This window comes from Carettochelys insculpta, chromosome 29 (genome assembly GCF_033958435.1).
Source record: "Carettochelys insculpta isolate YL-2023 chromosome 29, ASM3395843v1, whole genome shotgun sequence".
Taxonomy (NCBI): domain Eukaryota; kingdom Metazoa; phylum Chordata; order Testudines; family Carettochelyidae; genus Carettochelys; species Carettochelys insculpta.
In genome coordinates this window covers 10,997,003-11,008,197 of record NC_134165.1, presented here as the reverse complement: position 1 = coordinate 11,008,197, position 11,195 = coordinate 10,997,003, and the positions used below count along the sequence as shown (strand labels likewise).

Below are 11,195 nucleotides of genomic sequence, written 5' to 3'. Positions count from 1 at the left end.
GAGGCGCCGGGCTGGGGCTGGGCCGTGCCTGCATTGACCACACGTGCCTCAGCTGCGACGCTCACATTTTATTGTCGGTACGAGTGTGGGGCTGCGCCGGTCGCCCCAGGGGGGTCTGTTCACGGCTGAGAGGGGGCCGCTGGAGCCAGGTTGCCTCTCGGAGTCACTTCTTCTTCCCAAAGCGCTGGGGCACAGCCATGCTCCAGAACTGGGGCGCCATTGAGTCCCAGCCCCGCTGGCTCAGCCGGCCCTCGCTGCCCCGCGTCGCTCGGCCAAACCTGCAGGGAGACAGAGGGGGCGGGGCTCCTGACGCGCTTTTCACCCAGCCCCGCCTGCGCCCGTACTAGCAGCTCAGCTAAGGGCCAGCACGACGCAGCTGGGACCAGCCTGGCGTCCCCAGTGGCCTCTGCCGCGGCTGCAGGCCCGGAGCTCCTTCCCCAGGCTGCAGGTGCTCCCACTGCTACTGTGCCACAGAAAATCAGCTCTCGGGGGCGGGTGTCCATCTGTCCTCCCCTCCTGCCTGCATTCACACCCGGCTCCTTTACCCCAGCACGCCTGCTTTCGAGCTGGGCAGGGGCAGAGCTGACGGGACAGTGTCCCTGTACTGGCTCTGTGGCTGGCCAGGTACCTGGCCTGTGTCAACAAGGTAGACGCCACCCATCACCTCAAGCCAAGGTCCAAACTCGAGTGCAGCCCCGGCCTGGCACTGCCCAGCAGCTGGCTTAGCAGGGGGCTGTGTTGCCTAGTGGTTAGAGCTCCAGGCGGTGCCGAGTTCCCTGCTGGGTAGGGGTGGGTGGGGGGGGCTCTACCTAAGAGCAGCTACAGGGGCTGGGGTGGGGGGCTGAGCCAAGCAGGGTACGTTCAACTCCTGTTAACCCCAGTTGGGCCCGCCCCCCGTGTAGCAGACCATGGGGCAAGGGCACCCCCCACCCAGTGACACACAGGGCTTGTTGGAGGACATGGAGTTCTAGGCTCGTGAACTCAGTTCCTCTGACCCCCAACCCTGAGTTGGGTGTGTGGCGCTGTGGCACCACTGTGGCCGAGTCCGGCCCCTGACCCAGAGCCTAGTTAGCCAACCCCTCTGGCCAGCAGTGGTCCCTCGGATTTTTTCCACGCAGGCGTGGAATAAATTTTCTTATGTGCACCACCACTGGATGTGCAGGCTGCAGGCACGCTGCTGACCAGCTGGGCACCCGCTGACTTTCCTGGGGGCTGCCTCTGGGCGCTCAGAAACTCGGTTGTGAGAGTCTAATCCCCTCTGTGGCTGTTCCTTCCAGTGGCCCATGGCCTGTTGCCGTTTAGCGCATGGCCCTGGGGAAGGAGCTGGAGCTAGCTGGAAGCCAGTCCTGTGGGCGAGAGGGCGGGGGCAGGTAAATGAGCACCCCCTGCCCCTGGCCGAGGGGAGGTGGTTCCCAGCTCCATGCAGAGCCAGGCTGGCGCGCTCAGTGTCAGCCTCCAGGGCTACTAACTCCCAGTGGATGCAGCCAGCAGGCGGGGGGCAGGCTGAGGGAGGGGGGTGGGTGGCCCCGGTGCCCCCCTCCTTACCTCTGGGGCTGGAACAGGAAGGAGGGGCTGCGGCTGGGTCGCTGCAGGGCCTGGAACAGTGAGCGAAGCAGGTGCTCCTCGGAGAAGGGCCAGGCGGCTTGGTCCTCGCTCTCCTGCTGCAGGGGGGGGAGCAGGGTGTGGTGACGCAGCCCCCTGCCTCCAGAGCGGGGCCGTGCAGGGAGAGCCAGGGATGGGGCTTAGCACACGTGCAGCGCCTGGTGCGCTGACACCCCCCGCCAGGATAACACCTGCATACTAAGCTGCTGCACATGAAGGTGCTGGACGGGGGCGTTACATGGTTCTGGGGCTCTTTGCTCCCTATGCTGCAGGATGGGGGGGGGCTGGATAGTGGGGGGGGGCAAACAGCCCAGCACCCCTGCCCCTTAACAGCCCCCAACCCTTCACAATCAGGGCAGCACAGCCTGGCTCTCACCCCCCGTCCCCGGAGTCAGCCAGACAAGTACCTGTCCTTTGCTGGTGACACTCACCTGCTGCCACCCCAGCCATACACCCCACCCTGCTGGGGTCTCTGAGTCCAGCCCGACAGCAAAGGGCCCATGTGGCGAACTGCAGCCCCAGAGCCCACCAGCCTAGCAAGCTAGGAGTGAGGGGGTCGGATGGCTCCTGGAGCCCACTCCCATGAAGGGTGATGGTCCTGGGCAGCCTTGGCTAACCCTTCCCCCAAAACTCACCGTGTTCTGGCCCCTTCTGCCTTCTAACCAGCAGGAACCCAAAGTGCTCTGCGGCAGGGGGATGGCACCGCCCTGCGCTGGGTGCAGCTGCCTCTGGGGCGGAGCGCAGCAGCCATGTTTAACCACCGATGCGGGCAGAAAGTGACAGCGCGTGGCAGGGCTGCAGGGAGGCGGAGTGGCGCCTCAGACCCCATTGCCACGCCCAAGGGAACCAACGGGTGAGCTTAAATGAGCACCACAAGGCTGCTACCTCCTTCCCGGCCCCAGCAGTAACCTGGGCCAGCCTGGGCTCCCAGGGGATGCTCCCGCTAGGCTCAGTCGTGGTCCATGGAGCCAGGAGACCCGGGCTGGATTCCCAGGCCTGCTGGGTGACCTTTGGTAAGTCCCTGCCCCTTGCCATGCCTCAGTTTCCCTTCTGGAAAGGGGGATGATACTGACCAGGGCAGGGTGGAAGGATCGTTCGTGAGCACCCCAAGTTCTCAGCTGTGATCCCTTGTGGGGTTCTCTGCCTCCATGGGGGGGAACCTGAGATTCTTCTGCTGCCCCCCCTCCCCAGCTCAGTGGCTTCTTTTGGAATTGGTGGCTTTAAAATCAGAGGCTGGGATTTGCAATTCTCCTAGTGCTCTGGAAAGGGGCCAAGTGCCCAAATCCCCTAGGCTCCCAGCCTATACCATGAGCAACAGGCAGATGCTTGTGTCCGCTCCATCTGCCAGACCCATCCTGCTTCCCTGGGGAGTAGCTCAGCTCCAGCCTGACAACATGAAGGACCACTGAGCCGAATGGGGTTTGGCTGGGGATGGGGTACCAGCGCCCCTTTGCCACAGTGTCCGACAGCGCAGGGTGCGGATCCAGCCCCAGTGGGGGCGGTGGCCCCAGGACTGGGTACCCCAGAGCCCAGCAGCGGGGGGGGGGGGTCACTAGGGATGGTTTGGGGCCACAACCAGGGCCAGACTGGCACGAGAGCCCAGGACCCCGCCACTCCCATTGATCACAGTACCGGCCGGGCGGGTGGGGGGGTGAGGAGGAAGGTTCCACGACACAAAGGGGGGATGTCAGGAGCCCCCTGCCCATCCCTCCCATCAGCAGCTCAGAGCCCTCTTATTGGGCTCGTTAACAGATGGGGAAACTGAGGCAGGTCTGTTTTATACCCAGGGTCACAACTAGCCAATCAGAAACCCCAGACGTCCTGGCTCGGTGATCGCTCTAACCACTGAGAAACACTCCCTCTGGGAGCTGGACAGAGAAGCCAGGAGTCCCGGGGCCTGGCTGGAATCAGACATGTGCCGCTCGCCGACAATGTGCAGAGCCCCCCTCCCCCCCAGCCCAAGAACTGGGTCACCCTCTGCCCAGCCCCCGGCCACCTCCCCAGGTGGTGCCCACTCACCAGCCAGCTGGGGAATCTCTCAGCATAGCCGTCGGGCTGCTCTGCCAGGGTGTCCTTGGACAGACTCCCTCCTTCCAGGCCCCGGCTGGGCCGTGGGGTGCCGGAGAGCAGAACCAGCAGCAGTGCCAGGCGAGCGTCCATAGCTGCCAGCTTGACCTGCTCCCTCCTCGCACTGTGCAACCCCCTTCCCCGGCTGCGGCTCTTATACCCCCCCCGCCCCGCACCCGGGCTGGGCTCGGCGCGCTGGAATGATGGGAGCCTCCCCAGTCATTTGTAAAAGTGGGGGCTTGGGGAGCGGGGCGGCGGAACGGCTTGTCACGCCGGGCCCAGCGCGCAGCTGGCGGCCCCGGGGGACAGCGCGCAGCACCGGCCTGAGCCCGCGGGCCGAGCTGTTTGTGCATTATTACAGGGATAAATCCACTCCAATGGCCCTTGGAGCCCCCGGGAAAGCGACAGCTAATTGATGCTGGTTTATCACAGCCGCCTGCCTGCGTCAGGCCACAGGGTGGGGGCTACATCACAGCCCCTCAGCCCGATCCACCCCCCCCCGCCTGGCCCCAGAGCCGCCTCGACAGCCTGACTCAGTTTCCCCAGCCCCTCCCCACTCAGTCCCTGGACTTGTCACGGCCTCGCCTGTCTGGCTAACTGGCCCCACGGCCTCGCTTCTGCTTGTCTCCCCTGGCGCCACTTCCCTGCTTAATGAAACCCATTTACCAAGCGGTCGGGGCGCGCTGACAGTAACAGCACAGGCGTGGAGAACCTCCCGCTCCCCGTGCCAGGGCCGGCTGGAGCACAGGGGGGCTGAGGGTAGTGCAGGGGGGGTGGTGGGATGGTCCCCAAATGGCCCAGGGACAGTGGGCAGGCTCAGGTCCCTGGGGAGAGTGGCTCTGGCTGGGGGCAGATGGAGGCACCGCCGGCAGGAGGTGGGGTGGGCAGTAACGCGCAGGGCAGGTGGGTGCAAACCCCTGGGCGGGCTGACTGCAGGCACAGCCAGTGGGGGAGTAAGTAGCCGGGGCTAATGCAGCCCAGGGCCTGGCTCCAGGCCTGGGCTTAGTCTGGCACAGTTCATCCTCGGCCCGGGCACTGGGGGGAATTCAGAGCTGGCCCCAGATTGGCTCTAAGCTCCCCACCCAGACAGGGACCTATGCTGACCTCCGGCCCCCGGCCTGGGGTGGGCCCCGTCCACAGCCCACACCCTTTGCTGGAGGAGTGACGTGCTGGGGGGAGGCAGGTTCCTACCAGGATGGACCAGCTGGGGTTCATCAGAGCCTGGGGAGGGGGTGCCAGGCAGGTGGGTTGCTCCGGTCCTGATCCACAGGCTGCCACGGAGCCGCTGGAGCGCGGACGTGGCTCTGACAGGCACCCAAAGCAAAGCTCGCCAGGGCCAGCCCCAAGCAGTGACAGAGCCGCCCCTCAGGCAGACGCGGGCACCCATCCATGTGCCCCAGCCCCTGTACGCTGCAACCTCAGCTGGACGCATCCAAAGCCAGGCACACCAGGCACGCTCTGCAGCCCACGCTGCCTGGGCGCGTCCCACGCACACCGCCCATCACCGGGGCCGATGCCAATTGTAGCCTCCGCGGGGTGGATTCAGGTGATAGGCGCCTGGGACAAACCCTCGTGGGAGTCCCTTGGTCCCTACGTCCTGTGCCTACCAGGGGCTGCCCCGCAGCCGGGGCCTCCCATCCGAGCACCCTCCATGCAGAGCCCCTCCGCCCAGTGGGCAGGCCAGGCTCTGCCCCAGAGGAGCCGCGTTCCAGCCCCCCGCCCCCAGCCCTCGAGCGCCAGGCTCCAGCGGGTGATGGATCTTGCTGCCACTCAGCTGCGCTGCCCAGAGGCAGGGGGGTGGGCGCAGGGCCCCACTGGGACAGGCACGGTTGGTGCCTGATTGATGCACCCAATATCCAGCCGGCACTCAGGCCCTGCCAGCCGAGGTGCCAGGCTGCCGTTCCCAGCACAATCGTGGCCATCTGCCCTCTGCAGAGTCGCGCTCGCCCCCTGCAATGCCCCTTGTAGAGCCCAGCTTCCTCCTGCGTTGCACTGGGGGGGGGGGGAGTCCAGCAGCCCTGTTAACCCTTCGTTTCCTGTTAGCCTTTGGGGCGAGCTCATTGCCCAGAAGCCCAGCCCGAGGCGTGGAGCCGACAAAAGAGCCCAAGAAAAGCTCTTTGCAGCTTCCTCTTCAGGCCTCTGGAGAGAGCAGAGCCCAGGCTGCTAGCCGGGACTACGCCCGCAACAGGCGGAGCACCCAGGAGCCCTGACTCCTTTTCTCCTCTGTAGCCACCGGACGGACATCAGTGCCCAACCAGAGGTGGAAACGGGACCTAGGGGTGAGATCCTGCTCCCTACAGGAGGCTGCCTGCCCTGCACGCCCAAGGCTGGATCAGGACTGACTCCATAGCACAGGGTGTGGGGGGACCCTGGGGTCACTCAGACCCCTCGGGAAGCAGCTGGGAGTTGGAGGAGCTGGGAGCTGGGAGCTGCTCCTTGCAGGAGGGCAGAATTCAGGTCTCCCGTTATAAAGCCTCCCTGATTCTCTGCCCCGGGGCTACCCCTCTGGAGCTGAGCACTGGGGCAGCCACGCAGGAGGGATTCGGGAGCTGCCCAGCAGAGCACCCTCAGCCGGCAGCCTATGTTTCTGTGGGTGGTGCACAGCTGCACAGGCCTCAGGGCATGTAAAATTTATTCTGCACAGAGGGAAAAATAGAGGGCGCACTGCCCAGGGCTCTGCCAGCCCAGCCCTGTGGGCCCCCAATGTCAGCCAAGGCCATCTACATGCTGCCATCAACCACCTCACACCAAGACAGCAACCGGCCCCTCGTTAAGTCTGAACCCCGCTTCCAGGCAAGGGTGGATTTTTCCAAGTTCACTCAAAACTACACACCTGCCTGGATTGGCCTGAGATCTGAGGGGCCAGGTGAGGGCCTGGAGGAGGGCGGGTGAGACAAACATGGGGTCGTCCGGTTAAGGGGTTGCAGAGAGAGAACCCGCCCCCAAACCACCTCATTTTACACTTCGTTGCTCCTGGCCCCAGTGGGACTCTGCTCCGGCCATCTGTTCTCTGAGCGAGCGCCCTGCGCTCTTGTGCTCTTGCAACTTCGGCCAAGTCACTCAAAGGCAGAAGTTACACAATTCAGCATAAGCTGCCTGACGATTTTATCTGCAGCCTTAGAAAACGTTGATCAAAAGGGTTTATCTGAGAGCAGCATCAATACCAGCTCTGGTACTTTGGCTGTCGAACCCTGACGAAGGAGCCAAGGGGTTCGTTCCAAACAGTCAGCCCAGTGCTGAAGGAGCAACCATCAGGGCCTTAGAAGCAGCGTCGTCAGGGCTGGAAAACCCACACCCGAGCACTGCAGTTAAGCTGATCGAAGCCCCCCAGAAGGAGTGCCAGATTCTTCCGCAGACCCAGCCCCTGCCCTGCCCCTCAGGCTGTGTCTGCACTTGCATTCTTCTTTCGCAAGAGGTATGCAAATGAGGGAAACCGAAAATGCAAATGAGGTGACAATTTGCACACCCATCACCTCATTTGCATGTGCTAATTTCAAAAGCGCTTCTTTCAAAAGACGAAAACCAGTGTAGACAGTGCTTTTTCGAACGGAAACCCCATCCTCGACAGAGTCCTTCTTCCCATAAAGAAGGGAAGGATTCTTTTGAAGATGGGGTTTATGTTTGGAAGAGCAGTTGTCCACCCTGGTTTTCTTCTTTCGAAAGAAGCATTTTTGAAATTATAATATGCAAATACAGTGCCAGATATGCAAATGACACCTCATTTGCATTTTTTGGCTTCCCTCATTTGCATGCCTCTTTTGAAAGAGGAGTGCGAGTGTAGACACAGCCTCAGAGTGGTGGATTGGGAGACCCCTCAGGCACCGCAGCGAGGTGTTGTGCTGCTGTCGCATTTCACATGTAGACAAGAACTGAGCGGAGCAGAGTCTGGGGAAACCACAATAGATCCCTCCAACACAAACAACCTTCAGGGCAGGCGCTTGCCAGGGACGTGCACGAGAACGGGACGCGTCAGGAAGAGGGGCTAGAAGAGACACGACACGAAGAGAGGGGGACAAGGCTGAGGGACCTTTTCAGACCGCTCCACAGCAGGGTACCGCAGCAAGCATCACTGCTGGCCCCAGAGCAAAGGCCAGGGATGCTCGAGGTACGTGCCCCAGCCGTCGACGTGCCATTATTACAGCTCAGTATCGAAGGCCTGGAAAAGCCAGCCACGGCTCAGGCCCACTCGCCCCTTGGAACGCCTGCCCCAGGGTGCTGCTGGGGCGGGCAGGACGATGGTCAGAGCATGGCCGTGGTGATTATCATCAGACCATTGTAAGTGCCCAGTCCCTGCAGCAGAGACGAATGGGGGCACTGCTGGGGGCAGAGGTCGGCCAGCAGAGCGCAGGGCTGTGGAGGGCCCCCAGCCTGCAGACTCACCCTGTCTGAAGTCCACGAAGGCCCCAGAACCTGCAAACACTTCTACTCTGGTTGCGAGAGCAGCCACCACAGGGCCACCAGGCCTCACCACGGCCAAACCCTGCACCAGCCCGGCCAAGCAAACCCTGGCAGGGGTGTGTCCAACCTGTTCTGTAATTCTCCAATGGGTGGGGATGCCTCAGCCCCCCCATGGGCCCTTCCTGAGCCTAACTCTCCCCACGACCACCACCCAGGGCCCTTACGGAGCCCGACTCCCCTCTGACATAGAAAGTTCTTTGCAAGAACCCAACACTCCCTTGCTGCAAACTGGGCCCCTTCCTCCCTGGAGCCTTGCATGGGTCTGGTCTGCAAACTTCAGGGAAACAGTCTGCAGTGGACATCAGCAGCGTGTCAGGGCTGCACTTACCCTGGCCGGGTGAGGCACCCTTCCCCCACTGGGGCCGGGGTGGGGAGAGCTGCGCTGCAGTGATGTGGGGAGATACAGTCATGGGCCCTCCTGGACTGCTCTTCGGCCCCCTCCCCCAGCACTGTGAGCAGGGGGAGGGTCCATGGGAACGCTCGCATCAGTGCAGGACAGGGGACCTGTCACGGAAATTCCCGGCCAGGGTTCCCGCAGCTGGGGGTGCCTGTCCTGCAAACCCTCCCCCAAAATGGCACAACCCTACAGAATCCCAGGCCTGGAAGTGACCTCAGGAGGTCATTGAGTCCAGCCCACTGTCCAAAGCAGGACAAACACCCAGAGCTAGGCCCAGGCCTCCAGCTGGGGCCTTCCCAGTGCCCCACAGAGCAGGAAAATGACCTCCTGTGCCCAGCCTGCGGTGAGGTGAGGTAAGGTAAGTTAAGTTACGCCTGTGCATGCAGTGGTTTGCGCGCTCTCTCTCTCTCTCTCTCTCTCCTCTCTCTCGGGGTGTGGGGGGGGGCACGGTGGAGCAGAGCCGCCATCTAGTGGACACTCTGGTCCACTGCGAGTCCAAGTCAATGGTCATGGTCTGCCCTGGAAGCTGGTGCAGATTGGGTTTGCCTGGTGGGAGTGGCTGGGCCCAAGCCCAGATTTGGACGCTGGGGGCTTCTGAATTACAAATGCTGGACAGCTCAGGCCACAGACTTCAGAACTAAAGTCCTCAGCCCTCAGATCCTGGGACTTTTGGGCCAGCCTCCGAAGCCTGCACCCCCATGCTTTCCACCTGGGCTCTGCTTCTCAGAGGTGTTGTCCCCCACAGCTCAGCTCTTATTGTGCTGTATTAAACAAACCATTCTCCGGCTGTCAAAGTTGCATAAACCCCCCTGAAGAGGTGATGACTCCATAACTGAGGCCAAGGAGTTGGCCTGAGTTTGCAGAGAGCCTGAGACAATGGCTCCGAGAGAGGGGAACGGCCCTGAGCCGTGTAACTAACACAGCAACACCTGCAGGAGTTTGCAGAGAGTCAGAGAGGACAGCTCTCTGTCGGTCCCATCACGGAAGATGAGGGTTGGAAGAGACCTCCAGAGGTCATCTAGCTCTAGTTTGAACCTGCACTCAAAGCAGGACCCATCCCAACTAAATCATCCCAGCCAGGACTGTCAAGACGGGCTTAAAAGCCTGTAGAGATGGAGGTTCCAACACCCTAGGTAACGCATTCCAGTGCTCCACCATTAGTGAAGTAACTTTTCCTAATACCAACCTAGACCCTTCACCACTGCAACTTGAGAACATTGCTTCTCGTTCTATCTTCTGCCTCTACTGAGAATAGCCTGGCCCCATCCTCTTTGGGCACCCATTCCTCTTCAGGTAGTTGGAGGCTGCTATCAAATCCCCTCTTTCTTAAATTCTGCATACTAAATAAGCCTGGTTCCCTCAGCCTCTGCTCATAAGTCATGTATCCTACCCTCTTGGACTCTCTCCAGTTTGTCTGTTGCGGGGGGCCCAAAACAGGATGCAATACTCTAGATGTGGCCACACCAGTGGTGTAGAAAGGGGATTAATCACTTCCCTAGGGCTGCTGGCAATGCTCCTACGAATGCAGCGCAATACTTCGGTAGTCTGCTTGGCAACAAGGGCACAATGGTGATTCATATCCCGCTTCTGGTCTACTGTAAGCTCCAGGTCCTTTTTTTGCAGAATTACCGCTTAGACGGTTGGTCCCCAGCCTGTAGCAGTGCTAGGGATTCCTCCATCCTAAGAGCAGAAGTCTGCACTTGGCTTTGTTCAGCCTCATAAGAGTTCGTCTGGACCATTCCTCCAGCTAGTCAAAGTCACTCCGGACCCTCTCCCTACCTGCCAGCATATCTACTTCTCCCACAACCTTAGCATCATCCACAAATATGCTGAGGATATAACCCATCCCCACCTCCAGGTCATTAATAAAGATGTTGAATAAAACCGCCTCAGGACCGACCCTTGGGGTACTCCACTGTATATCAGCCACCAACTAGACATCAAGCTATTGATCACTACCCAACAATCTAGCCAATTTTCCACTCACCTTGAAGTCCATTCATTTACTCCATCTTACTTTATTTTCTTGGCGAGAATACTGTCAGAGACTGTATAAAAAGCTTTGCTATAGTCAAGGTATATCACATCCACCACCTTCCCCACATACCCAGAGCCAGACTGAAAGCAATCAGGTTGGTCAGGCATGACTTACCCTTGACGAAGCCATGTTGACTGTTCCCGATCTTCTTGATTTATTTCCGTGGATGTCATCATTCACCTCCAAGTTAGCATTTTGAAGGCCATTATTGGGATGTGTTTCATTGCTCATCAGAGCACGGCCCCAAGGAGAGGGAGGCTCACACTGAAAAGACTTCTGCAATCGCCTTCGAAAGCCTGTAGAGACCGAGGCGGAGTTTACAGGGGTGGCATGGAAGATGGATCAGTTATGATGCCTCAGCCTGTAGCAGCATATGGCCCGATTGCAGACAGGTGGCTATCTGAGGGCTCCCTGGCAGCCAGCACCCTGGGGATTAAACCAGACATTTCCAGAACTGAAAGCCTAGGATGCCCCAGCTGAAGTTGAAGAGCAGAGCTGGGGGGCTGTATGCCTACCATGCTGGGTGGATCAGTACAGCAGGGGACCTGTAATACCCACACGGGCCGGTTACCACAGGCTCATTTTCCTGAAGTTCCCAGGGACTTGGGTTTTGGCAGTTTGAAGGCAGCCCGT

At 60.6% G+C, this 11,195-nt stretch overlaps 1 protein-coding gene across 2 annotated transcripts; it reads right to left on the bottom strand.

The window, feature by feature from the left end:
- Positions 1-71: 71 nt before the first annotated feature.
- NPFF (neuropeptide FF-amide peptide precursor) lies at positions 72-10,855 on the bottom strand. Of its 2 annotated transcripts, none has more exons than XM_074980239.1 (3): positions 10,677-10,855; positions 1,546-1,661; positions 72-278 (listed from the first exon to the last, which is right to left on the bottom strand). In XM_074980239.1, the coding sequence occupies exons 1-3, from the start codon at positions 10,791-10,793 to the stop codon at positions 164-166; spliced, it is 348 nt and encodes a 115-aa protein (XP_074836340.1). In that variant the 5' UTR covers positions 10,794-10,855; the 3' UTR covers positions 72-163. The 2 variants fall into 2 exon arrangements, with proteins under 2 accessions (XP_074836340.1, XP_074836341.1); XM_074980240.1 differs by having other exon boundaries at positions 1,546-1,658.
- Between the last annotated feature and the right edge of the window lie 340 nt (positions 10,856-11,195).

Coding starts and splice junctions, on each gene's coding strand:
- NPFF (XM_074980239.1), bottom strand. CDS start 10,793: ATGAGCAATGAAACACATCCCAATAATGGCCTTCAAAATGCTAACTTG. Junction 1,662..10,676: donor TCAACATGGCTTCGTCAAGG/GTAAGTCATGCC, acceptor CCCCCCCTGCAG/CAGGAGAGCGAGGACCAAGC. Junction 279..1,545: donor TTCCTGTTCCAGCCCCAGAG/GTAAGGAGGGGG, acceptor GTCTCCCTGCAG/GTTTGGCCGAGCGACGCGGG.